Source organism: Hirundo rustica, chromosome 6 (assembly GCF_015227805.2).
Source record: "Hirundo rustica isolate bHirRus1 chromosome 6, bHirRus1.pri.v3, whole genome shotgun sequence".
NCBI lineage: Eukaryota > Metazoa > Chordata > Aves > Passeriformes > Hirundinidae > Hirundo > Hirundo rustica.
Window position 1 is genome coordinate 62,914,637 of NC_053455.1, and position 27,408 is coordinate 62,942,044.

The 27,408-nt window shown below is 39.7% G+C and overlaps 1 protein-coding gene across 6 annotated transcripts in view; it reads left to right on the plus strand.

Moving 5' to 3' along the window:
• Positions 1 to 27,408, plus strand: part of GAS2 (growth arrest specific 2) — a 92,992-nt gene that overhangs the window by 10,014 nt on the left and 55,570 nt on the right. For 2 of the 6 annotated variants that reach the window (XM_040068746.2, XM_040068745.2), the window contains exons 3-10: positions 2,792 to 2,885; positions 3,674 to 3,892; positions 3,971 to 4,130; positions 4,465 to 4,590; positions 6,168 to 6,269; positions 6,632 to 6,759; positions 17,128 to 17,289; positions 25,014 to 25,138. In XM_040068746.2, coding sequence (XP_039924680.1) covers positions 17,148 to 17,289; positions 25,014 to 25,138 — 267 coding nt within the window. In that variant the 5' untranslated portion in view covers positions 2,792 to 2,885; positions 3,674 to 3,892; positions 3,971 to 4,130; ... (2 more) ...; positions 6,632 to 6,759; positions 17,128 to 17,147. Of the gene's footprint in view, positions 1 to 2,791; positions 2,886 to 3,673; positions 4,131 to 4,464; positions 4,591 to 6,167; positions 6,270 to 6,631; positions 6,760 to 7,143; positions 7,196 to 7,524; positions 7,617 to 7,975; positions 8,065 to 17,127; positions 17,290 to 25,013; positions 25,139 to 27,408 lie in introns of those variants that run through there. The other 4 variants (XM_058421229.1, XM_040068751.1, XM_040068747.1 and 1 more) reach the window with 4 other exon arrangements.

The following is a 27,408-nucleotide window of genomic DNA, read 5'->3' on the forward strand; positions in this document are numbered from 1 at the left end:
TGGGAAAGTGAAAATAAAAAGTGATTTAACAAAACTCGTAGAGCAGATACATTTGCAGAGCTGGGAAAAGGAACTGAATCTCCCAACCCCACAAGACAGGAATAACTTATTAAATGAGCTGGCATTCACCCTGTTTCACTTGGCTACATAGTAGGCTGCAGAGGGAATCGTGTTCTTTCCATTAGGAATGCTTTGATGATGACACTAATAGAAGATTGAAAAGGAATGCTGGACTTGAAGCATTCTTTAGGTATGCTTAAGATTGCCTGTTTGAACTGGGAATCGGAGGAAAAAGTCCTGGAAAAAATAGCAATAGAGGCAGTATCTCAACAATAGCTTCTGAGGAAACCTAATCTGGAATGTTGACAGAGAAAGTATAGGGCTAAGGGATATACGCTGAACAGCTGTGTCAGAAGCACCAGGAAAAATTTTGGGAGAACTGTGGAGGCAGCATAGGAAGAAACTCTGACTTGCAGAAACCGAAGTGTGCACCTAATTTCACCTGTAAGGACCACTGTGACTCTCTTCCTTTATATTGCTAGCCAGGCAATGGATTTTTAATTTACAAAGGCAGGTTTATTAGAAATTACATGTTTTGTGATTGTGCATCACTTTGAATAGGGTAGAATGTTTTGCTTCACAGACGAAGCAATGTGAGAAAAATAGAACTGAACATGTGAGATAGCCAAAGTATCTTCTGATTTATGGGGCTTTATAGGGAAACAGGATCCTAAATTGGACTGCAGGAGTTGTTCCAGTGACTAGGGTAGTGTAGTTTGATGAAATTGTTTCCATTAGGTAGTCAGTAGGGAAGAAAGACATGTTTGTCTCACATGAAACACCTCTGTATGCCACATATTTGCTTAGGGATTGACTTAGCATTTTCATCTAGAGGGATCAGATCAGTACCTCCCCTACTGAAATACATTTTTCCCCATTGAGTAAAATATTACAATTATGTCTCTGACAAGTATAGACTGAAGTGGTCTGGGAAAATATCTGTGTGGTTATGATGAAGCTGTGAAGACTTTGAACTGAGTCCATATACCTCTCTGGAAGAAGAGACTTAAAACTATGTCCACAGTTATCTGCAGTTCTCTCAGATTTGGAATAAGTGTTGATAATTTCATTCTTATGAACTAGGCTAAAAAAAAAAAAAAAAAAAAAAGCCTTGTATTATTTTATTAAGGGGAGTTTCACTGTAAGGGATAGAATTGGGACCTGGATTACTATAAACAAAACTCAACAAACTATTTTTATACAAAGTCCAATAACAAAGGGGGAATAAGTTAAAGGGAAGGAAAATTGAAGCAATAAATCTTAATGATTAAAGGGAAGCCTAGATCCATATCAAAAGAATTAAGATACCAAAGCAAAAAGAAAAAGAAGGAAGGCAGGAATTTGACCAACCATGGGGAAAGTGGGTGGGCAGGCATTACTCTGATAGAACATTTTCTGTTTAAAATAATTTTTGAGTTCTTGAAAAACTAATCGGTTTTCTGCTATTCTTGGTGTGCAAATTTTGCAAGTTTCAAGAAACTGCAATGTGTGCATCAGAAATCTTTGTAAATTGCCTCTCAAGCACAGCATTCTTCTGGTAATTCCTATGAAAATTAGTTTATGTCTTTTGATTCAGCTACTATAAAAGAAGAAGCTGATAAAATGATTCCAAAACATTTACAAGAAGACAATATGGCAGTGATAGATGCTTAGATCCTCTTAGATCCTCAGCTAAAATCTGGTGCTTCTATGTGACCTCAGCACCCTATTTTAGTGCTTTGTCCATTCCAAGTAGAGACCAACCAGAAAATCTTGGTCTCCTGTAAAATGTAAGGAACAGGAACAGAGATTTCATTTACATTTGGGCTAGTTCTGATTGATATCTTAGTTAGATTAAGTTCTGTCTCAATCACTTCAATTGCTACATTGGCTTGTGAGGAAGACAGTGTAGTATGTATGAGTTAGAATTTAAAAAGTTTAGAGTTCAGTATGTGAGGGCATCACTGGTTTCACTCCAAGAAGGAAGGAAGGAAGGAAGTTGTTATGAGGCCTGTCTAATATAGGTAGGGATTTAAATCATCTTTCTCAATATAGTAACTGAGGTTTTAAGAAAAAATATTTGAGAAAAAAATTATAACAACTGTCTGCTTCATTTATGTTTAATACACTGTTTGTTTAGGGACAGATTATTGTGCTTTGTCAAATAGAACATAATTATTGTGTCGTTGTGCATATCAACTGCATGCTCTGTATACATGGATAAACAGTTAGGACACTCAGCCAAATAATACCATTCCATATAAATCAGAATTGTGAGCACTTATTCTGTAATATTTGTCCCAGTGATTCACATACTCTAGACCTGGATCTTCTGAGCTGTCTCTGTTTGCTGGTATATCAATCGAGGCATCTCTGTGATGATAGAAATCTGTGTCACTGCATCAATTTTCATCCAGGTCTTTTCCAGGACGCTAACGAAGATTACTCCAAAAGATTAGAAGTAGGTAGGTTTTAGTAAATACGATGCAGAGGAAACAGTTAACTTGTATTTGGACTTGTAATGATGAAAATTGGCTTCTCTTAGATTACAGCCCTCAGTTTCATATTGAGGATTAAAACCAAAGTTTCATGAAAATTGTAATTATTTTTAGTTATATATAATTATATGGATAGAAAGTCCAGTTCTTGCTTAATAAGTTTACAAGATGGAAGGACAAAACATACTACTTTTATGGTAAAAGAGCTGTTTGAAGTTTATTCATAGAGCTTTAACGTGTGTGTTCCACTGCAGGTTTGATAAAATTCAGTAGACTCTGAAGTCACTGTGTATGTTGAACGGAATTAAAAAAGGATGGAATTAACTTACAGCTTGTCTTATTTTCATGGTAAGGAAAACAGTAAATGATGCATAACTGAAACAATTTTAAATTCTATCCCTTTAATTTTTTTTTCCACTATTCTTGAAATTGCCATACAAAGAACACACTTTAACTGAGATTTATACATTATATTCCAACTGCTTTAGAAAAAAAAAATTAAAATAAGGTGTACCTGAAACCAGTTACTGCAATATATTTCAGTGAGTTCCATAAGGTGATATTTATTGATCTCAGGCCTGCAAAGTTATTGACTACTCTCCCTTTATTAAAAGTCAAAGAAGATATGGAAATTTTTGGCAAAGTAAGTACTACAATACTGGGGCAATACTGGATGATTTATGAAACACGTTCTGCAGTCATTGTGGCTGCTCATATTCTAACAAACTGGCTCAAGTACCAGCAACTTTTAGTCACCTCTGACTCTATTTTTTGAATTTTAACTTCTGTGGCATGCACTGAAAGAAAGAACAAAGCAAATCTATTTCTGCATTCCAAACTTATTTACTTTTAAGTTAATAATTTAATTATATGGTCCCTTTAATGGCAAAAAGCAAGAAAATCAGCAGCTATAATATCCTTAATATATACTTTACACAGCATTTCTCCATATATACATTTCTTAATGTAGACTTTACACAGCTACTCCACTCAGTTGTTCTCTCCCATCTCCTTTCTCTTAGCTGACCAAGGTATGTGCTGTTTAATGTATGTGCTTTAGGAGTGGATACAGATTTGGGCCACCAGTCAGTAATTTCACTGTATCTGTGATATTTGACTGATTTTTGTCTGCTCAGTTGTGACACTAATTACACATGGAAGAGGAAAGTGTTTGGGAAATTTGGAAAATTATCAGGGAAGAGGGATCAACGGATATGACAAGACAGATGCCTGAATCTCTACCTGCTGAGAACTTCATCCTCCACTCTAGATTGTTTTTCTCTTGGTCTGTTTCCCTCCTCCCATTCACTGACTGCTGCTTCATCTCCCGGGGCATTGAGAAACCTTTGATCGAGGTAATTTTTCTCTCCCATTTGTAAATTACCTGCAAAGTAACTTTACAGGAAAATCCTGATAATGTCCCAATGATACAGCACTCACAAGTCATCAGAGGTGGTGATTGTAAGACAGTTTTTAGAAAAGGGCTGAGGAGTTACACAGATGAAATGGGCCATTGTGGACATCCTTGCTGACCTCATGCTCCAGAATTGATCTCCAAATATCCATGCATCGAGGTTTACAACGTGCAACCAGGTAAGTCTTTCAGAATCTTTAATCCTGAATTTTTGTTCTAAATCATAGAAAGCTTATGACATCTTTAGATAGAATTTGTTGCATCTCAGCCACGTACACACATCTATTATGAAAATTAACTTTAACACTAGGAAAGGAATTGTATCTAGTTTACAAGGTATAGAAATGTTTTGTTGTGATATTAATACTGTTCAGCTTTCCTACACGCACATGTGACTTCCAAATATGCTCTATCTTCCTCAGTCACGGTAAGTCCTCCCTCTCCTTTCCTGTGTCTGTCTTCAAATCATTGTTTATTCATGTACCCATTCATCCTCTTATTTGTTTGGACTAGACTGTCAAAAGTATTGTCAGAACTTGTGGACACAGGAGGTTGAAAGCGTGAGGACCTAAGATGGATTATGTGGAGGACTAGTGAAATACACAACTTTCCTGGTGAAATGCTATTTCCTCTGCAAAGGTAAGCAAGGCTGTCATTGAAATAACCTTATGTAGAAAATGTGTTTCTGTTGGGGCTCCAAAGTTACTGTGTCAACTTTGAAAGCCGAATTCTATTGCTGAAGGGTGGAGTAAGTATGAGTGTCTCTTTATCATAATTGTGATGTTGCTACTGAAACTTTCATGGCATTCACATAATGGACATTTCAGATGAATGCTTGGCACTGTGTTTCCATCTCTTTTGCTTGAGTAAGATTTAATCTGTCAGTTTCTTGTTTTTCTTAACTCTTGTACTGGATGTTACATATTGCTTGTCTACTATCAATCCTCAACAGGAAAAGATACAAAGATAAAGCAAATATGAATGCTCTCCTGTCATTAGATTCTCCTTTGGTACACACTGACCCTATAAAGGAGCACACAACCAGCTTCAGCTTCAAAACCTTACAACTGCTTTTCTAGCCCTTCCCACTAGTACCTATGCAACTGCTCACACAAGAGTTACTGCAGGGCATCTGGAAAAGCCTCAGCTTTACTCCCTGTGCAGAATTGCTCCTAAACTTAGCAGGAATTTTGTAACTTCAAGAGAAGCTTCTAGTCAAGACGCAGCTGCTGCTTAGGGAAATGTTTTCCAGCTTCTCTAGAAATTAGCAGGACTTTGAAGTACAAGGGAAATTTTAACAAAATTTGTCTTCTCATCTCAAGCTTTTATATTGAGTTGACATAAACTGGATTTAAATTGCTGCTCTTTATTAAGTAACAAATAAAATCTTTCTCAAGGTCAGGTAAAAATATTAGAAGATAATCAAGTGCATGCAGGAATCAGCTCATCAGCTCACCATCAGTTCCAACCCAGTACATTTTTAGGATGTCCTTTTATGGCTTTCTCTCTCTCTCTCTCTTTGTTTTTTGGGGGTTTTTTTCTGAGTAAAAAATTGGATGAGCCAATGAGAACAGTCATGCCCAGGGACATTAAAATGTTGCTAACTGGATAAAAATGAGGTAACTTAATTCTGTGCTGTTACTCTCATAGTATATGGCTAGAGCTTATCATATATATATATATGATATATATATGATATATATATCAGCATGCTGATGCATTGCTCTCATTTAAGGAGCACTCATCACAGCAGTTAATAGTCCATCAGAAAAGCTTAATAATAGTATAGGAATTCAATAAATAACAAGAGTGCATTTGATTGGCCAGAAATTAATATCTGCTACTCAGAGAAAAGGAATTTGCTTATAGTGAAAGTTTTGAGAAATACCCCAGCATTAATTACACAAATCAAGTTTTCCCTGCAGATCAGTGTACAAAGAAATCAGTGTAAATAAAAAATAAGGGTCAGTTTGATGAGCTTTTCAGCAGTCAATTTAAAACAATTCTTTCAGTGTAATTATGCATAATGTGTTTTGGCTAGAAGAATTTAATTAAGTGACTCTACACTGAAGGAGAAATAGAGGTGCACTGTTTGTCAGGAACACTTATTGAAAGTGATAGCTTGATACCATTAGGAAACTCAACAGGACAATCTACATTCATGCATTAAGAGAAGCAGAAGTCTGAACATCTGTTTCCCACTATTGAATTCACAGAAGGGGCTTCGCTGAGCAGAGAATAAGGGAACAAACAACAGTTGGAAAAAGTTATCTCTGACGTTTAACAAAATGTTGAAGTATCACAAAAATGACATGAAGGTGAGAATGAAATATCTGAAATAACGGTGTGCTAAAAGTTAGCTAGGCCAGTGAAGCACTGATAACAAGAACAAGCCAAACCTCTGCCTATCACTCTTTAGAATGTGTAATATGAATGATCGGTTTATGAACAGCATACTTTTTTTATTCAAGATGTACAAGGTGGCATGAAATGGTTTTGGAGAAACATGCAATAAAATTCCACAAAATATTTCTTTAGCCGGGGGGGGGGGGAGTGACAATTAAATATGTGTCTATAAGTGTTAAAAAATTCCAGAGATAATAATCAAACTAAAGAAAAAACAGAGTTTTATCTTGGGTGTGACATTTTCTTCTTTTCTTTCCATTTCCACAACCACGAGTCTTGGAAAGAGAGCAACAATAAGAGAAATGGAACCAAGAATCAACTCGCTGCCAACGGCTGTAATACAATATCTCAGCATTTCAAGGGTAAATCAGTGTGAACTGCGTTTGCCGTCCCTCTGAAAAAGTAAGTATTAAACTTCCGTTCAGTCAATGCGGGAAAGGAAAGGAAAGGAAAGGAAAGGAAAAGGAAAAGGAAATGGAAAAGGAAAGGAAAAGGAAAGGAAAGGAAAGAAAGGAAAGGAAAAGGAAAGGAAAGGAAAGGAAAGGAAAGGAAAGGAAAGGAAAGGAAAGGAAAGGAAAGGAAAGGAAAGGAAAGGGCAAGAAGAAGAGGAAAAGGAAAGGAAAAGGAAAGGAAAGGAAAGGAAAATTTTTAAAACAAACAACAAAAACCAAACAAAACCCAAAACCCGGGTTTCCCAAAGAGAGCCTGGGGTCGAGTGGGCAGACGTACGAGGAGAGGCAGCGCGGCTGCTCCCAGCCCGCTCAGCCGTGCTCGGAGGCGAGAGGACAGCGAGTGCGGACCCGGGAGCCCTGCCCGCCTGAGCCCTGCCCGGGCCAAGGTGGGAGCCCTGCCTGTTCCCCCTAGCCGAGGTGGGAGCCCTGCCTGTTCCCCCTAGCCGAGGTGGGAGCCCTGCCTTCCTGCCCGCCCCAGCCAAAGCGGGAGCCCTGCCTGTCTGCTCCCCCTTCCCTGCCAAGGTGGGAGCCCTGCCTGTCTGCGCCCCCTTCCCTGACAAGGTGGTACCCTTGCCTGCCTGCCCTCCCTGCCAAGGTGGGAGCCCTGCCCGCTCCCTGCCCGGGTGGGAGCCGTGCCTGCCCCCCGAGCAGCGGGGCTCGCTGTGGGCCTTTCGGCGGAGCTGGCCACGCGGGCTCCTTTAAATTGAGGGCGTTTCGTGTGTCTCGCCGGCTGCTCTGGAGTTTAAAGAGAAAGGGGCCGGAGCGGAGCGGGAAGGTGATCTTTGCCCGGCGGCTCTTCGGTGGGGAGTAGGTGCTTCTGTTTCCTTCCTCTCCCTGTCCCGGGCAGGCGGCGGGGCCCGTGAGGGAGCGGCGGGGTCCAGGGGGAGCAGCGGGGCCGCGGGGGCGGCTGCTGCCGCTGGCTGCCTGTGGGGCTTTGCGGGTTTTTGGGGTGTGTTTCTTTCCTCCCGCTCTGACCGCGCGGCTTTGAAAGCATGGCGGAGGCGGGATGAGGTGCGTGGCTGTGTGGCCGAGGTGCACGCGTGGATCTCCGCGGCTCAGAGCGAAGTCGCTGCGGGTTGCTGGCAGGCTGCCCCGGGCATCCCGCGGAGGGCCGGCGGCCGCGGCGGGCTGGCTTGGTCCTGCCCCCGAGGGGCAGACCTGGGAGCAGCGCTTCCAGCGCTCATGGCAAAGCCATTAGCTCAGCCTGACTGCGGAGGGGCCCCGAGGAGGACGAACGCTTCGGACTCCGCGGCGGGTGAGAGCGGGGCGGGCAAGAAGGGACGGGGGTGGCTCTTACTCGCTGCGCGCTCACCCTTGGCCCCAACCTCTGCTTTATCCCTGTGGCTTCTCTAGGCGGCCCTGGGGTGCTGGAGGTGCGGGAGGAGGAGGGTGAGTGTCCGCACGTGGGGCTGCGGCAGCCGCGGGCGGGAGGCGGCCGAGCCCCGCTGCAGCGCCCGGCGCTCCCGGCTCGCCCCTCCGCCCCCAGAGACGCGGGACCGGACCGCTCCTGTGCCAAAGCCGCCCTTTCAGGGCTCACGGCATCCTCTCCGGGCTCTAGAGTCAAACCAACAGAGTTTCGCCTTTAAGGCGGCTCTGTTTCTTCGCTGACGCTCTGCCTGTAAGGACTGAGGGTTGCTGTCCCTGTCTAGGATTGCTGTGTGCAGCCTGGCGCAGTGGTGTCATCTGAGCCTGCTGTCTCTGTTCCTAGGGGAGTACAGCCCCTGGGACACCAGGATGGATGCTCCGCAGGCTCCCCAGTGCAGTTTCTACATACTTGTGACATTACTTAGCGATGAAAAACGAACGAAGTGTTATCGGTTTTCCATGTACGTTAAATTATGTATTTTTTGTTTCATTGCGAAGGAGATGCTGTGCCAAGTGTAACGGTTTTATGAGGGTTTTGTGACGTGGATTGTGATTTAATAGGAAGTTTCTAAAGTGGACATTCGTAAATTCATACTGTATGGTGCCATAGGCCATCTGATCAGGATTATACCGCCCTTGTTGGAACTGTGGTCAAGCCCAACTGAAGGTGGTGAAGTGCTGAAGAGTCAGCACTATCCTCAACTTCTAGATTCCACTTACTTTAGCGTACTGACTTGTTTGGTCACTTTATTTATTTTACCTGCAGTCTTGTTTAAATTGGCACACTTACTATCCACAGTACCTCTTCAACTCCACTTTACACCTCTCAGTTAAACTTAACACTAATTTCAGGACAGAATTTAGAAATGGAACATCATCATTAAAAGCAAAGCTGATGATTGAAGTCAGCTTGTAGTACTGTCTGCATAGTGTCCTTGCATCAAGAGACAGTTCTGCTCCTTGGGAGATGTGATATGTCAGTTTAAATGTGTATTTCTTTTTCTAACTGGTGGAGGATGAAATTCCTTTTATACTAATTTTAATGGCTATTTTACTTAGACAAGCAGAAAAAACATAGAGTAATAGCCAGGCAAAGAGGAATCAACTTTTAGGGTTTGGGACAGTGTTAGGCATCAGGGTCAGTTTCCAGAAGTTATAATTTCATGAGCAAGTAGATATTGAATATTCCTAAAGTTTGGTTTTCGTCTGTGTGAGAAAGACTTTCTGCTTTCCTCTTGCTAAGGGAGACATTATCAAGGCAATAAAACAGTTTGTATTCAGCATAGTCCTGAAAATGTCTAGGTTTCCAATGATTAAAACAGATTTTTAAATGCAGTTCATTTTGTTTTGGTCTGGCCTCAGACCAAGGACCTTACAGGTATAAAGTATCGGTAAGCTGTTTTGCCAGGTTCTCCATCGTCCCCTCCAAGTATTGCACACGTTTGTAATGTATATTCATAATGTAAAGGACAAAGGCTTCTTGTGATTAAAACTTACTCTATCAGTGTAGATCACATTTTGATGTAAGCCATGAAAAATTCTAATTGATTAATGAGTTTCAGATGGTGGTTCCCCTTCAGTGCCCTTCCCCCTCTTCCTAATGTACAGTATGCTCCAAGTTAATCTGGGAAAACTCCAGAAACCTTAGGCTAAATTGGTTGTGCTATAGTTTAGAAGGATAATAAAATATCTAGAAAAAATAAATTTCCCTAGAAAGTTATGCTTGCTGCGTTTGTCAGCTTATGTTTTATCTGCTCGTTTATAGTAGTGAGTGAGGTTAAGGTTACGTGTGAGGTCCGTGTATGATAATGCAGACAAGAATGACCTGTTGTTCCTTACAGAAGGGAAAGCTCTGCAAATAGCTCTTGGAGAGGAAATACACAAGGTAGTTTGTGTTTGGCTTTACCTTTGTAACAGGGTAAAGTGAGAGTGATTAGTCTTCTGTAGTAAACTGGAAATTGAAGGAAATTGACGAAGTAACATCTAACAGTAAGTGGCAAGCCTCTGGTTTTTTTCTTACTGCTTCTTTTAGTCCACTTTTAGGATTCCAAGAAAGGGAGCTTTCACAATTTCATTTGGGAAAGCCATTCCACTGTCTAGCAGATCTCACCATAGGGAACAGTTTCCTAACATTAAAAAAGGAAAAGTTTTTAGTTATTTTTGTGGCTCTCAAAGGAAGGCATTCATATATATATTTTTTTCCCCTCCTTCTGCATATATATGTGTGTATACACATATGTATGTATATGGGTGAGGGGGTGGAAAAACAGGAGCAGCCTTTAGCCTGTGAACTGATGTTATACTCTCCAAATCTGAAAATATGTCAATGCTGAGGCAGGAAACCTGAAGTAATTTTTAAAATGCCAATGTATTTATCCTCAGTTGTGCTATGTCTATAAAACTGGCACTTGATGATGTGAAGGTGATGATTGCAGTATGGGTCCCAAGTTGTGGGCACCTTCATTTCTACTTGCACGATTATGCATTTGGTTCTGCAGCTTAAGCTGTTTATGTGCACTGAGTCTTACTCCTTTGTTGCACTCAGCTTGCTGTTTGAGTGAATGACTTCTTCACACAGTCCACTTAAACTCAAGTAAAGTTTCAAAAGTCTGTTCTTTTCCATCTGCTTGAGGTGATTAGAACTAGCAGGGCGATCCAGCAGAGACCCTTGCCAGATATACTCATGAGCTCTGTTCTGGCTTTTGATCCTCTGTCTCCTCTCCTTCCAGGCTGGCTGCTTTCCAACAGCATTACCTTCTCTCTAAGACAGCAGGAGATTGTCTGCATTTATAGCTGATACCCCTCTGTCAAAGCCAATGTACAGTCTCGTGCTCAAGTTCCAGTTCCTTCAGAAAAAACTTGCTGATCTTGTCTAAGCTGCTGTCTGTTTCCTCTATCACTGACAGTAAAGCAGTCACACATCTGTGTGTATGATGTTTAGTTTCTCCTACAACTGGTGGCTGACATGCTTCTTCACATATTACAACAGATCTCATTGCACAAGCTCAAAGCCTGCATATTTACTTCTGTGAAGATTTATGAAAATGAGTCTTTGAACCCAGGTCCAAGGCAGAGTTATGCCATCTTCTGTTCCAGTTGTTCCAGGTGTGTAGAGCAGCTAGGCCACTGCGGTGGCACGTGTGCAGATCCTCTGCTGGATGGCTCTGGTTTGGCTGCACAGAGCCAGTCCATGGCCTTCCCTGCTGGGCAGTGGTGCCTGTGGGGCCAAACCCCACATCTGTGCACAGTGTCCCTGTTAGGCTGCTATGGTGCAGAGGGCACATCGTGTAGGACCTTTGCATCAGAGCTGATTTGCTTGATCACTGTAGGGAGTTCTGCATTATGATGGTTTTTTGTTTGGTTTTTTTTTTTCTCTCCATAGACACTTTTATCTTGTTTTTATTATTTTCTACCTGAATAGAAAGAAAAATGTTTGTTTTGCAGGATGCATGACTTCTCTGCTAATTTCTTAAGTCATAAAGAGCTAGTGACTCAGCAAGACTTCTTCGTTCCTGACCTGGGAGGATTGTATGTAGGAGCAAGCTGAAAGAAATGGTTCTAGCCCCTTTTTGTTTGAGAATTAATGCACACTTTGTAATTGGGAACCAGGCTGAAGTGACAGTGAAACTCACATGATACAGAGAGCACTGCGTAGCCAGCAGCTACTCAGTGTAAGCTATTATGTATTTGTGCTGGAACTGGATGGGTAATCTGGAATAAAAATTTACTGGTTTATATGATTAGTTAGCAAGGTGGAGCACACAAAGTATTTTCTTTGTATGTATGTCTGTGCATACATGCAAGCTTTTATATATACATTTTTCCTATGCAGTATATTTTTTCCTCCCTTTTTATACTTGGTTGAAGAAAATTATTGCAATTTTACAGGTAAGGAGGGTGGTTGGAATAGGAAAGGGAATTGAATCTGGGGATCTGCAACTGTAAGTGCTTCATTGTGCATCCAGTTTTACTTTCTAAATTTAACAGTCTTTGCCTCCTGTGTGTTTTGAGTACAGTGTATCATTTTTGACTCTTTTTTTCCTACCTGTTACCCCCAACAGAAGCCAGTAGGAGCACAGAAGATCACTTGTTTGATTCTCACTGCTTTCACCTGATGATCACTGATAACAATCATCAGATAGTACAAGGTTACACTGCTGGCAAAATACAAGCAGTGAACTGCAGTACACTGATAACTAAATGCACTACTGTAGAGCAAAATAAGAACTTCACTGTTCAGTAGGACCAAGCAGAGAGAAACAGGACCTTTTAGTTTGTTGAATCTGATACACGTTTCTGGGTGTGCTGTAAACCATCCCACACTGAATTCTTCATCTAGACAATAAGGCTAAGAATTTGAGATGTCATCTTCTTATTGAGAGAGGTCAAAAAAAAGGGTTGTGCCGCACAAATGTGAACTGTAACAAAGCAGGATGAAAAGGAGTCAAAGACTGTTCCTCTGAATGGGTCTGTTCTAGACTCTGAATGAGTCTGCATTGTGAATAGTAGGGGGAAGCAGTTGCTTTAAAGCATTTGGAGGTAAGTTTTGAAAATGCTTCTGCATATCACGTCAGCCTCAACCATTTATAGAGAAGTGTAACATTCTATAAAATATTTGACATGTTTGTGTTGGCTAGTTTTAAACAGCTGTATATATGATGATTCGATGTTGCTGTTAGAAAGTAGTGAGATTAGGAAACCCAATATTTTTTGGCTACTTCGTTCATACTTTGTCTGCCAAAAGGAAAGGATGAAATAGCTGTTGGAGCCAGGGGCTTGCCTCAGCTGCGGTGATGTATCCTTGAAAGCTGCTGTCTACCTCTCATGCAAGTTAGTCCATTTCTCTGACCAAATTCTTCACTGATAAAATATCATGAAACTTTTCTTCAGTTCACTAAAAAAATAAATATATTAAGACATTTTAAGGAAGAAATTTGAAGGTATCTGAGTGATGAAACAGGGGCCTGGCCTTTACCACAGGAAGAGTTCTCAAACAGATCGTAAAGGAGCTCAGCACTCAGTTGCTGTCACTTTCACATAACTGTCTCATGTTGGCTTCTTCATGGATCCCAGCTACCATGTGATGAGTTCTGATATACAATTGAGGAAGTAGATGGACTTTTTACTGAAACTTGGGTACTTCAGTACTGAAGTATTGTGAGGGCTTAAGTTGAATTTAACAGGTTCAGTAGCGATCAGTGTTTGCATGAAGAATAATTCAGAAAGTTTCTGATGCTTGCAGTTGGATAACTGACTTCCAGATCACTTGTAGAGTTTGAGACAGGAGATAGTCTGCTCCTTGAAAGCTGAGTTGTAATTTTTTAATAATTAATTTAAAATGTCTAAGGTAGAAATTTTGTGGATTTTACTGAAGTGTAGGGCAGTTTTTCAGAAAAGTAGTGGGGAAGTGAAAAATTTGGGGTTTTTTTTGGAAACGAAATAAAAGAAAACTTACAGAGGCAAAGTTATCTTGTATGTGATTTACCTGTCATTCTTCGTGCTCTTCATCAGTATTAACTTTCTCATTTCCCAGTCCTCACTTTGCTTGCCCACTTCGTTACACCTCATTATACACTTCATGCATTATTTTAATTCAGGGCAACTATTTCAAGCAGACCTAGTCCCAGCATAGGGATGCATGAATCATTTTCACCTTCTAGAGACTTTCGTCACCTGCCTGGCTGGCTTTTGTTATCTTTCCAGTTTCTCATTCTGAGAATGTGTCTTATGAAAACTACCTTAAACTCAGAATACCCTTCTTGTCTCTCTTTCTTCTTCTTACTACCACAGTCACTAAGAAACTGAAGCACCCTTGCATCCTCCAGAACCTTTGTTCTCCCACTTTTCTTCCCTGAATGAATCTCAAATGTTTCTTGGGACTTTACACGGCCTGATTGCTGAGTTAGGTCAGTGTGAAATATATTTAAAGACAATGCTGTATTTTAGAGACAAACTGAAATAACATCCCTGTTCCCCCAGTTCTCTGCTCTGCATTTCCACACAAACAGGCCTGAAATGTAAATAGTCTGCAGTGCTTCTTCCCCAGACTGATGTGGAAACCCAGACTGCTTCCATGTAGCTGTTAAGGAAGCCTTCCCTCTGCTTTGTCTTGTCTTAAAGAAATGTAGCTTTGAGACCACAGAATTCCTTCAGGCCCAGCAGTGTCAGCAGCCTACATTGTATCTGGCTGACTGTGGGGCATATCATAATGTGGGTGATTAATTAGTCCCAGGTTCCCACAGGGCACTTCATATACGTGGTCATGGAAGTGATGAAGTAGGGTGGAAGAAAAGGCTATTGCCTGTTGTTTTCTGCTTGACACAACCCAGCTCAGTCCATGTGCCAATTTCTATCCTTCGAGCAGGGCAGACCCTGCATGAAATATAAAATAACAATAAATTGATGCTGGAAGGGACCTCCAAGTGTCACCCAGTCTAGCCCCCTCCACAAAGCATGTATGAACTGTGAAATTATTCCCAGTGAAGAGATGCAGGGTCTAACTGGCTTCCTTTAGTGAAGTAGTTCTGCTTTTGCTGTTATATTTTTCCAATTTGTATGTAAAGAGAAACAGATTGCAGGATTCTCCTAAATATTTAGATACATACACTCAGGAATAAGAACTCTCTCTCTCTTTTTTTTTTTTTAGATTGCATTTTACCACTCTCATTACAGAGGTAATCCAAGAGAACTAATTTCAGTTCTGGCTCTCACTGTATCAGTGGAGATTATAGACTCCAGAAAGTGGTCAAAATTACTTGAAGGCTCTTTCTGGAAAGCAAGTATGTGACAGAAACTTGTTCTTTCCCATGTAATCTTTGAAGACAACTGGTGTCAGTCATCTGTCTTGCCCCTGTTTTGATCCAAAATGAAGCAGTGATTTGAAAGACTAATTTATGTGGTTCTGAGTGACTTAGAGAAACTTTAAATATACTGGCATGAAATTCCTTAGCTGTTGGTAGCTTCTAGTCTGAATCAATCTATTTCGAGAGTGATATTCTAGATTGATTTTTGCAGAGCTAAGAGCCCAAGTCCCTCCCCTCCCTTGCAGCCTGCCCTATATGAACAGGTATGATTTGAATTTAATTAACCAGGAAGTCATAAATCCAAGCTGACATTTTTACAAAGTCAGTTTCACAAGGGAGCTATGCGTAAGTTACGTACTTTAGTCTGCTTTAAACTCCTCTGCTTTCAAAGAAACTTTGATACATAAGGATTTTTTTTGTTAGAAAAATGTAAAATCTACTCATAATTCAGAAATATGTGTTTATACAAGAGAATAAATCATTTTTATGTATGTTTTTGCTTCTCCTCAACTGAAAAAAAAATTGTCTAATTTCAGTAAGAAGTGCATTTCTAGTGAAAGCTGTGCCTATCTCAAGGGCAAGCTCAACTTCAGGACTTGGGGTGAGGTACTGTCACCAAGAGCTTACGCAGATCTTTTTGCAAACATGGAGTTTAGTTACAGAGAGTAGGGTAAAAAATGCTGGAGTGTTTTAATAGAATTATTAAGATATCCCAAATACCATTACCTACATGAGGAAAAGTCAGTTACAGCACAGTTTTATGGAAACCAATTCTTTTTACATTTAGCAGATATTTTCCTTTTTTGACAAAGAAATTGTTTCTGGTATTTTTTGTTATTTGGGCCATTAATGGATAGTATAACAAATTGTTCTTTTTTTCCTGCTGTTGTTTTTAAAGTCACAAATATCTCTTACCTGCTATGAAGGGTATGCAAAGGACAGAAAGCAAGTGTTTGCAGATTGTCATAAATGGGAGCCAGTTGATATGTCTTACTGTAATTGTGTGCATCAGCTAGTTGACAATAGGCAAAGGAACCATAAGATATTAATTTCAATTAATTATTCCTTATGGTTCTCACGTTCACTTAATGTCTGTCTGGTGCCCCCTCTACAAGACCTTTTGTCTGCTGCTTGGTGAAGGCAGCAGCCTGCCAGGGAAGGAATTATTTCAGTTCATTGCTACAGGTTTCTATCAGAGAGGAAAGAATAAACTTGCTTTAGTCTGCTTCTGCCACTGGTGGGGAACCAACCCTTCAGGCACAGAGATACACGTGCAGTGGTTCCAACAACACTTAACACATCCTGTACCAAAGATTAGCTGTCTTACCCAAAACTAAAGTTTCACTAAGTCATCACTGAAGCAGAGGAGAATTTGGGAAGTGGCAAGTGTGAGTGACCAACAGTAGGTGTTCTGCTGCTTTCTGAAGAAATAATGCTGTTCAGCCAATAATATATTTGGTGTAGTTTTTTCTTCAATTATTTTGAAGTTGTAGAATAAACTGTTTCCATTTGGTTACAGCATTTATTAATGGTTAATAAGTTTGCCGTAGGAGCATAATTTGGTTGTTGCCATGTTTTTCCTGGGCATGATCCAAAAATCTCCGAAGCTCTCCAATTAATCTGAATGGGTATTGGGTCGGGCGCCACAGTGAGTTGTTAGCTTTGTGTAAAATATTTATTTGCATTTGATTCTAATCATTCCTTGCAGAATATTTTGTTGTGTTGGCAACATGTAGCTTGGTAAGTACAAATGAAGTTAATTTATCTGTATGATTTAATCACTTGCAAAAAAAAAAAAAATCCATTAACAAAACAAAGTTCCAGTCATTGGTGTTTGCAACCATGTGTTAGGTCCACATCTGTTTGTCTGATATCTGATTTCTCAGACTCACAATTACTGTTGTCATTGAGGTTGGAAGGGACCTTAAAGACACCTCATTCCAAGCCCTTCCCCTGCCATGGGAGAGACACCTTCCACTGGCCCAAGTTGCTCAAAGACCTGTCCCACCTGGCCTTGAACACTTCCAGAGATGGGGATGATATTCTGGGTGGGATTATCTTCTGCAGTTCTAAAAACGGAGCACGCGAGACTTTATTTGCTATGATGAAGAACTTTTTTTTGCCTTTTTCTCTTTGTACTAACTGCACAGGTACGACGAGCAGCTAAGCAATGTGCACTGCCCTGAGCCCAAAGGCCCGGGGGCCTGGCCTCTCCGACATGCACCAGTACAGTCAGTGGCTGGCGAGCAGACACGAGGCCAACCTGCTGCCGATGAAAGAGGATTTGGCCCTGTGGCTCACCAACCTGCTGGGTAAGCTACAACCAGATGGAATGCACATACTGAGCAGAAGGAGAACCCCTGTTAGCTGGGAACTCAGATTTCGTTGTGTTTCAAAAATAAAGTTATGATCACGTAGCTACCGCCACATAGCACAAATATTAGCAAGGTCAGAAGAGCCAGTGAGTAATTTGTCTCCACTGTGTTTCCATGAGTAGCATAACTGAACATTATACATTCTGTGTTTGGTTTTCTTTCAAATTTCCTTTTAATTATTTTCTTCTTTTTTTTTTGGGGGGGGGGGGGGGCATGTATTTTCTGTCCTTGTACCGTTAAGCTGAATGGTGCTAATTTCTGCCTTCACCTATATCTTCCATTTTTATTGCTAGGCCTCCTAAAGAGTAATGGGTCCAGACAGAAGGACCCATTAAATAGTTCTTCTCTGACCAAGCAGCCTAGTAACAGAAAATTGCTGCCCAAGGCAATGCATGCTAACACATGTGGTAGCCTGTGCACAGAGGGGTTTGACCTGGCATAGCTGGGACCTGGGGATTCACTGGTTACATCTTGGGGTGTGAAGACAAAGCTTGTTGTTGTCAGAAGGGGATGCAAACCAAAACTGAGGGAAAAAAATCAGGCACATGTAAAAAAGAGCAAATGAGAATGTCCCTGGCAGGAAGGAGAGAGACAATACTTGGAGATGTACAAATTAATTACTCAAGAAGGTGGAATTTAGAAACTATGAGCCAGGAAATAGTATGTTGTTTGTTGAGAACACTCAGGGAAAAATGGCTTTCGTGTGATCTCTGTAAATACAGAGGCTACTACCAAAGAAATAGGTGATTTACGCAATACCTCCTCCTAAGGGAGACGTGCCAGTAATTCCTCTCATTAAATAAAGAGAAGAAAAATATTTCAGAAGCTGTGTTCACACGAAACATTAGTTGATGGGATTTTGGAGGAAAATTTGGATGAGCCCTTTTAAATTTGTTGTGTATTGTTCTGGAGGATTTATTTAATTTTTCTAAAAAATTTCTGAAAATCTTTTCTGGTGAGACCTGGGCAGTGTCTTGTCACAGTCAGTGCTGTGGTTAAACCATCTCAATGATATCATACAGGAACAAAGCATATCCAGTGTCTTTCATCAGCACATTCTCTATTGCTCTATTTCCTCTTTTTTAAGAGAAAGTAAAGGAATTATCACTTACGGTCAATAAGCACAATGTCAATACAACACAGTATTTTGCAGGTAGACAAAACCCATTTTTGAGCTGAGTTATGAATCCACAACTGCAGAAGTGGCAGGTGTTTTAAATGACATATTTGTGCGGTATTTCCATTTAAATTAATGTGTTTTGAATATAAAATTGTCTGTGCAAAACCAGAACAAAATTCAGAAACTTTTCATTCCAGTTACCACAAGACAGTAATCCAAGTGACTGTTTTATGAATTGGAAGCAGAAGATTCCATTAAGGATTCAATATATTGTTTAAATGTTTTAAACAATGAGGTTTTAGTGATCTACTCTAAAACAAATAGAAGCTTGTTTGCAGTTTGTAACAGAGTTCTCCCAGTGATAAGTTTAGGAATGAGGTCACTCTTTGAGCAAGAAAGTAACAACCAGCAGGAGGTTCTGAAATGCCAACTGTGATTAAATATCTGATTTTTCATATGGACACCAAGTTCTGCACTGCAGGACTAAATGGGCACAACCTTCTTTTAATTAAGCAGTGTATACAGTTCGTTTGTTTAATGCATTCCCCCACACCTTCCTGCACTAAGCTCTCCTTTTCTCAGAGTTTGTGCTGATGAATTGAAATTACAGTGATTTGTTAGACTGCTTTGAATTCCTATCTAGACATTGTTATTCAAATTAATAATTCAATTAAGTTAAAATTCACATTCCAAATAAATTGTGTGAATTAATTATTATTCAGAAGAGTATATTAACTCAGAATTCAGATTTTGCTTAATTACTGCACAATTTGGACAAACTTTAAATAGGGAAGCTGTGTGTGAGCATGCTGCTGTACAGTAAAATAGAAATGAATATACAGCATGTGTTTTTCAGCAATCCAAAAGGATAGAAGACATGGAAGGCTTTGTTTGTTTTGGGTTTTTTCCCCCTCTACCTGGAAGAAAGAATGTATTTCGCATTAATGGTCAGTAGATCTTTACACACACGGATGTGCAAGCAGCACGGAGCAGATAATGCTGTGTGTGTCCATATCCTAGCTTGCTCTCTCTGTGTCCTGTGTGGCTTCGTTGTAAGTGGCCTTATGGCAGTTTTCATGCAGTAAGATTTTCCAATTTATAAATAAAAATTAATCCTCATTTCATTTAACTTTTGCCATTTTGGTTCATGTTTTGTTTTGTCTATATTTTTGTCACTCACCTGTACTAGGACTCAACAAGGGCACATAATCTTTTCAAAGAAATATAGATTTAAAAAAAACATAGTGTTTTAGGCAAGTATAGGGCTGAAACTCTTTGAGGTAGTTTAATCTAGTGAAGGTGTTTTAGGAGGTTTTTGTGGAGAGACAATTATGTCCTATACAGTGTTAATGGAAGTTGACATGGTGATGATTTTGCAGCAGCTTAGCCTGAAGTGGGTTCAAAATCAAACTGGAAAATGTGATAGGGATATTGCACTTTATAATATGAATGAAGTATTTTCATATTGGATAGAAAGTAGGCATGGCTAGAATTTGACCTTAGCCAACTGATAAATTAGAAAAGTGAGATACATAGTGCAGCTGGAAAATAACATTGAAAGAATTTTCAATCCTGAGACTTTGGATATTTAATTTAGCATGGACATTGTTGTGGGGGTTTTTGTTTACTAATCGCTGGTACTTTGTGTGCACTTTGCTAATTATTTTTGGAACCATATCAGAGAAGCTCAGAGCTTCTGAGAGGACAGTTTGTCATTACAGCTCCATTGCTGAATAGATTTTAGCTGTCTGTACTCTGGGGGATGGAAAAAGGACATTGCAGATGAGATCCATGTGTCAGATAGGATTAGCTCATATGATATTGTACATTAGAGCATTTTCAAAGTGGGACATGTCAGCATTGTGGTTTATCTGCTGGAAAGGAATATTGTTGCCATGGATGTTGTGTTTCCTCTTCTTGCTTTTTTCTCTGTTGAGCTTTGGTGTCTCAGTCAAGGGTGGCAGTGACAAAGCTCATGATATGTGTTCACCTGGCTGACTTGCAGGTCATGATTATCTCTCAGCCTTGTCTCTATAGAGCCAATGAAGCATTTGGGAATGCTTTCACTGCTGACAAACTTCAAATTTAGTAGATTGTGTATCTACTTACTTTAGTAGCGCTTTCTTGTGGATACTGAAAAGTTCTATTCCACCCTGAGCAAGCTGCACGTGGGAGTTAGCACTCTTGGGCCACAGAACTCTTCTAGTAGAGGCAAAATGGCAAAGTGCAAGGTTTGCTTGTCTGCTTTACTCTCTAGTGTTGTCTTGTTTTCTTTGGTGTGTCTGCAGGAGTGAAATGGCTGACATGAGGAGGAGTGGGCTTCCTCACCAGCCTGCACTTTAGGACAGGTACAGAGACATGGTTGCCCTGTTTCCTCTTGGGCAGTTTTGTGGACCCCTAATCTTTTTCGAGAGTTTATTTACAAGCTGCAGAGGATTATATTGTCTTTTTATTCCATCCAGCCTCTTTTAGCACATGGGACTGACTACACCTCAGGCATGTGCTGGACTCCCAGGTTTCAGTCCTGAGGCCTCTTCTGAACAAGAAGAGGGCTCCAGAAGCTCCTGGCTCAGGTGCCAGGGAATGGACATGTAAACATTGAATATTGTTTGGTGCATGTAAAAGTTGCTTGGGTGCAAAAGGGAAGGAGGCTTGGAGAAAAGGAAGAGAGGAGAGGACGTTAGGAGAGGCATCAAGTTGAGGACAAGGCAAAGTATTTAAAAGCTTATTGGAGGAGGCATAAAGTTTGAGGTTGGAGAATGGTAAATCTTTTGCAAGAGAACTGTCTTTCTTTGATTCTGAATTAAATCTGTGTCAGCTTAGTGTTCTTGCTCACCTTGTTGCCTAAGAGCATTTCTGTAACAGAAAGTGTATTTTCAACACCAGTTTATTCAGATCGAGCCAGTGGGAAATAGAGGTTTTAAGTGTCTGAGTATCAAGATATTCACAGTACTGATACCTCCAGTGATTCTGTTGGCACTGATACAGTTTCTTAGTTAGCTGAGTTGCTTTATAATTTCCTTTATTCTCAGCAAGCCTTTGGAATTTTTTATGTGTCCCGTTTCAAGTAAGTAATAATGTCTCAATGCTTTCAAAATTATTTCTCCTACTGTCGGCTATTGTAGAGAAGAGAGTAGCCTTGTCAGAAAAGAGCCAGTTTTGTACATGCTTAGTCCTTGGCCTTGGTTTTCTTTATTTTTCTTTATTTTTGTCACCTTCTGTTTTCTTGTTATATGCCATGTGAATTGAGAGGGTCAGGAGCAGTTGTTTCAGCAGTGCCTCAGTATTGCAGATGTTTCAGAGATTCACTAGAGTGAAATATTTCTATTTGTAAACTACTAGTTTTGTGTTGCTACACAAAATGTACACAAGACTGACTCCAGCCTTGCACTGTAGTTATTACACCAAGTATAACAGAGGAATCAACTAGATTTGGGTTCTTGGGTCTTTCAGTCCCCCTCTTCTGAAGGCTCTGGTTGTCTGACACCTGTCAGGAAAGCTTTATCTTCAACCTCTTGGGCACACAGCCAGGGCATGAACCCTTCATTGTTTTTTCATGGGCCTCGAGTCTGGTTTTGTAAGGTGCCCCAGGACTGGGTGACCTTAGGGACAGTTGCTCCCAGTTTGCAAGTGGTAGGTGTCCAGGTGCAGCTGCTGGACTTGTGAAGGGGAATCTGGTGGTTGTGGTACAAGGCAGAGGGTAGGCAGAGCTTGAGAGGTTTCTGAAAGCTTTTGTATTCCTGGATTTTCTTCTCATACTTGCAGTGTTGTTTTTTTTTATTATACTTAATGTTATTACCATTCTATAAAAACATTGCAACCGCTTTCTTATAATTATGGGGGGAGCTGTACATTTTTAATGGAGTTTGATGCTTTTTCCATACAAATACATGGAGAGGGTTTTTTCCTCAGGTTATGAACATTACTCTTACTTGAATCAATACATTTCTACTGTTAAATATGTCAGCGTGTCTGTTTTAGCAAAGAAATGCCACCTTATGAAGCCATAAAATACAGTGAATTGAAAGCTGACACCTAATATACTTTTCATTGGAGACAGATGTTCAATGCAAAACTCATTCTTTCAGATTTCATAAAGGTGAATAGAACTCAAATAATCCAGTTCGGTGTACAATATGCAGTGACCAAGCTGCTAATGCAATTTGGCACTTCAAATAATATAAATATGTTGTTAAATAGCAAGAGAAGACAACCAAATTTTTCTGCATCTTTGTAAAAAGAAAATATTCTTAAATAAGTTTTAAGGAGTTTATAACATTCTATTATTATGAAATGAAGCATCTATAAATCATAGGACAGAAGATATGCAAAATGTGGGGGTGTTTTTGGTTTGCTTTTGTGAAAACTTACGTGTTTCAAATAAAAATAAAAATTTTCAGTCTGTTAAAGTTATTTGAAATAAAATTTTTAGAAGAGAAGTCTATTATAAAAAGTAATACTCAAACAGTTCCTGTAGCATAGTTATTTTTAAAATTTAGCTTTCTAGTGGCTTTAGAGCATTTTATAAAAATGCTGATGGGGCAAATGGGAAAATATGTAGGCTAGAATGGTGGCAAAGTCCAATTTTGAGATGTTGAGCTGTTCAGTTTTTTTATGTCTGGGCTATTATGGCTTCAATCCTGGCTTCATTTGGTCTGGAGATATGGCAAAAATATTATCAGTTAGGCATAAGCTAATTCTGCATGTCTGCAGTGCTACTGCTGCTCTTTTGCCTGGAGAAGTCATTTGTGTGTATAGGAGCCATAAAGTGGGATACATGGCAAAGAGAATTAAATGGGAATAAAAAAGGGAAAATCTTCATGTTGAAAAGGTATTTCTGAAGCAAAAGTGTGTTAGAAAAAACAAGTTTAGTATCAATGAAAAATAGAAGTCTGTTCTATCTGAAAATGGTTTGCTGCAGCAATCTTTATCTTTTTTTATCTTACCTTACCAAACTGAAAACACTCACATTTTGGGGTTTTCCCCAAAGATACTAAAGTATATCAAAGTTTACAGGCAAGGGTCTAGAGAAATCAGCTTTCCTATAGCATTTTTAAGATCATACTTGTTTATAATGCTGCTTTCTTCATAATGTGACGGGGAGTATCAGGTTACAACGTATCAGCAAGAGGTTCAGTGCTAATTTAGATACTTCATTTTTGTTACTATTTTCCCACTCTCTTCTTGGCAAAGAGATACAGGAAAGCTTTAGTTATCCTATTTCGTTTGACAAAAAATTGCAGTGAACCTGTTCTAAACAGATTAATATTTTCAGTTTCCAGACATCTCATGGAAGCAGGAGCAGACCTGGATGGGATGAGGAACCTGTCTCACTTCAAAAAAAAAAAAATTTTATTTTTTTTTTTGGGGGGGGGGGGCACATTAGACTATTGTTGCTAATGCATGTTGTGTAACAACCTCTGAAAAATGAGTAAATAGTGTCATTTGCTAAATGGCATATGTAAATAATGGGGGGAAGAAAATCCTGGTTTAATTGGAATAGTGAAAGAACAAGAATTATTCCTTGATGTTCTCTTGATATGAGTGGAAATTATTCAGGGTTGAAAAAATACAGATGCTCATCAACGTAGTGTCCAAAGTAAAGGCAAAATTTTCAGTAGAAATGTAAAAATGAAAAACCCTCAATGAGAAATAGGAATATTTTTACTGAAAATTATGCTAAGATCCTGAAAATTTAGTCTAGGATGATAAATAATTCCCTTCTCATGTGGGGTCAGCATGCAGTCTCATCATGGAAGGCGTGATCCCCTCTTCCAGGGGGATGGAATTCCATTGTTAGGTAAGGTTGTCTGGCCTGCTGTAGAAGAGAGGACAGTTCCTGGCAGCTGAAATTCTCTGTCATATAGTGTGCTATAAGAACGGATCCATTTTGAAAGCAGAGTATTTTAGCTTTGTTCCTCAAGTGAAAGTTTTCATCGGTGCGGCAAGTAGATATATAACGTGAAATGTCACTCTCTGTTGTTTTGTTTAAACCTAACTTTACTTCTGAAAAAGAACCTTCATAGGAGCATTGCAGTCATTGTCTTCTCTGCTTGTTGCAGAATCAAGATTTAAGAGTATTCTAAAAATATACCACCCTTTCATTTTTGACATGGTTTTCTACTTCTGTTGCAAAATAAACTCTTAGCAATTCATGCTATAACTACACACAATTATAGCACATACACACTGGTCTAAACCATTTGCCTGCTGTACTTTCTCTTTTAAAACATGTTAAAAGCACTGGATATTCGTAAGTAAAGTGAAATATGTGGAGTTGGAAATGCTAAAACTATTTTTCAAATATCACATGCCTTCCCAAAGAAAGCATGTTTGCTTTTTCTTTTTCATAATTCGCTGTATATCTACCAGTAAAATAATATTAAGGTTATTCACAAAATATTCAAAGTAATGCAAGTTTTTCAGTTTCAAAGCTTATTTCAAAATATTGTCCAGATTTCTTTTGATTTCTTTTTTTACACAAATGCAGTCTATACCATTGCATGCTTTCTGCCATGTTAACTTTCTGTTTGCTGTTCAGGTAGAGAAATAACAGCAGAAACCTTTATGGAGAAATTGGATAATGGTGCCTTGCTTTGCCGGTTAGCTGAGACCCTGCAGGAGAAATTTAAGGAAAACAGCTTTGATGCAAACAAGCCTGGCAAAGTAAGTGTTGGTCAGCACTCTGGCATTTAATTAAGAGGTACCTGATGTATCCAAACTTTTTGGTCTGGGCAGTTCAGAGATTTTATGTGTGGAGGCTGCAAATGGGGGGCGGGGGGTGGGGGGGAGGTAATTGCTCTGTGTAGAAAAATGACAATATGAAACTGGGGGAAATCATGGTTATTTGGTATTTGTTAAAGCATCTATGCAAAGCAGTTACTCAAAAAAGAACTAGTAATATGTGGAGAATAAGAATAAACCAGATCTAGCAGTGGGATGTGGTAGGTAATAGTGAAAATATGATCCTTGCATTTATTTTCAAGGGGAATATTAAGTAGCTGTGGGAGGTGTCTTTTCTTCCCAAAACAGCTCTAGGGAGACCGGTAATAAAATTCTATAGTTAGTTTTGGTGCCTCAGGTTTAAAGATCCTGTGTACTGGGAGCGTTTTCAGTAGAGAGTTGAAGGAATTATATGGAAAATGTGAAACTTAGAAGATACTCAGGACGTTTGGAAAGACCAATTTAAACACTTGTTTGAACACAACCTTGCTTTAATTTAAGCTATTCTCATGGGACAATTCAGGAGTGCAACAAGTTCCTTTCTCGGAGAAGCAGAATTAAATGGTTGACACATTAACACATTCAGTGTGAAACTGTCCTTATTTTTCTGGTTGCATTCAGGTACATCTTCCTTGAAAGCTAAAACAAGCAAATAAAGAGCAGCTAAAAAAGAGGCCAAAACCAGAAATCACATAATGCATCTTCTGTTCTTGATGTTTCATAACTTGTCTGTAGCAGAAATTAGGGCATGGCATCAATTTTATTAGCTGGTCTGAGAACTCACAGCCTTGTGCCAGTTGTACCTGTGTAAGTTGTTTTTCTTGGTTCCAAGTTCATAATTGTTGTTGTTGTAGAAGGAATTGTCTGTCATATTTCCTCGTTCAAATAACAATCAGATCCTCGTTAGCAGAAGTATTGGGTGACTTTGGAGCTCCTCTTTGTAACATGGTCTGGCTTGTCTTCATCTAAGTATCACGGTAGTTTTCAAGTGAGAAAACATGCAGGGCGGTCCTTTTGATTGAGCCTAGGAACTAGCTAGGCAGAATGAAGGGTTACCTGTACTGCTTTTTGTGTTCTGAGTTACATTAGAAACCAATCAGACATTTGCAGTCCCATATGTGATCATTATTTAGATTTGTTAGTCTTTATTTGTCAGGCTAGTACAATTGACAATGCATTTAAAGGGGAAAATGTCTACTTCACTGCTATTTTCTCACTGTATGTTATTTCATACTTAGTACAGTAAGAATTCGAAGAAATAGCAGAATAATAGATTTGTATCATTGTGTACTATTAGGAAGCTATTCATCCTTTCAGATTTTAATTCCCTGTATGGCACTCTTGGGCAATAGGACCGGTCTTCATGGTGAAAAGTCTGACTTTGTGGTGCCAAGAAGATTTAGGAGGAGATAACACTGTATGAAATTTAGCATAGAAAGAATTCCACAATCCTCTCCTGATTCATTTTTATGCACTTTATTAATAATATATGTGGAATTTTGAAGCCATTGGAGCCTTGCTCTGCACAGGAAAACAGAAACATGTTCTTTCACCAAGGTGCCCTGATCACTTCACTGGCAGCTGGGAGAAGCCCCTGATTTCTATTGAGTTCAGGCTCTTTCAAAACAGATAACAAGGCTTTCTATCCATATATGTAACTCCTAATGTTTTTATATAGCAGCAGCTGATATAGAATGAGCCAGAAGGATCAGCTTGCTTGCTGCACCAGCTTGCATCTAGTGAGAGAGAGAGGACAAGGATATGGCTGATGGAGGGAGTGTGTGGAATCTTACTAAGGCCTCCCACAAGCTTGAAGATCTGGTCTGTTTTCATAAGCAAAGTTTTTCCTTGTATATGAACATGTTCCTGTGGAAAAGCTGCATATAATATTTGGGGTTTAGTTTTGTCTAAAAGAAGGACGATGTATCCTGCTGTGATTGATATGTACAGATCAGAAATCTGTTGTGCAGCTCCTTGGGGCTGTCTGGCCAGTTTAGCAACTATAGCAACAGATTTAAGAGGGCATTAAAAGCTAATATTGCATGCTATGATTCATCAGTCTTTTGCCATAATTCCCTAAATTCATATTGCAGTACTCTGCAGAATAGCAGAGGTTAAATCCTATTGCTTCTGGATTAATAGCTTGCGCAGTAAGTTTCAAGTCAATGTCAGTTTTGCAGTTTGTTAACTGAAGTGTATCATTCCCTTTCTTA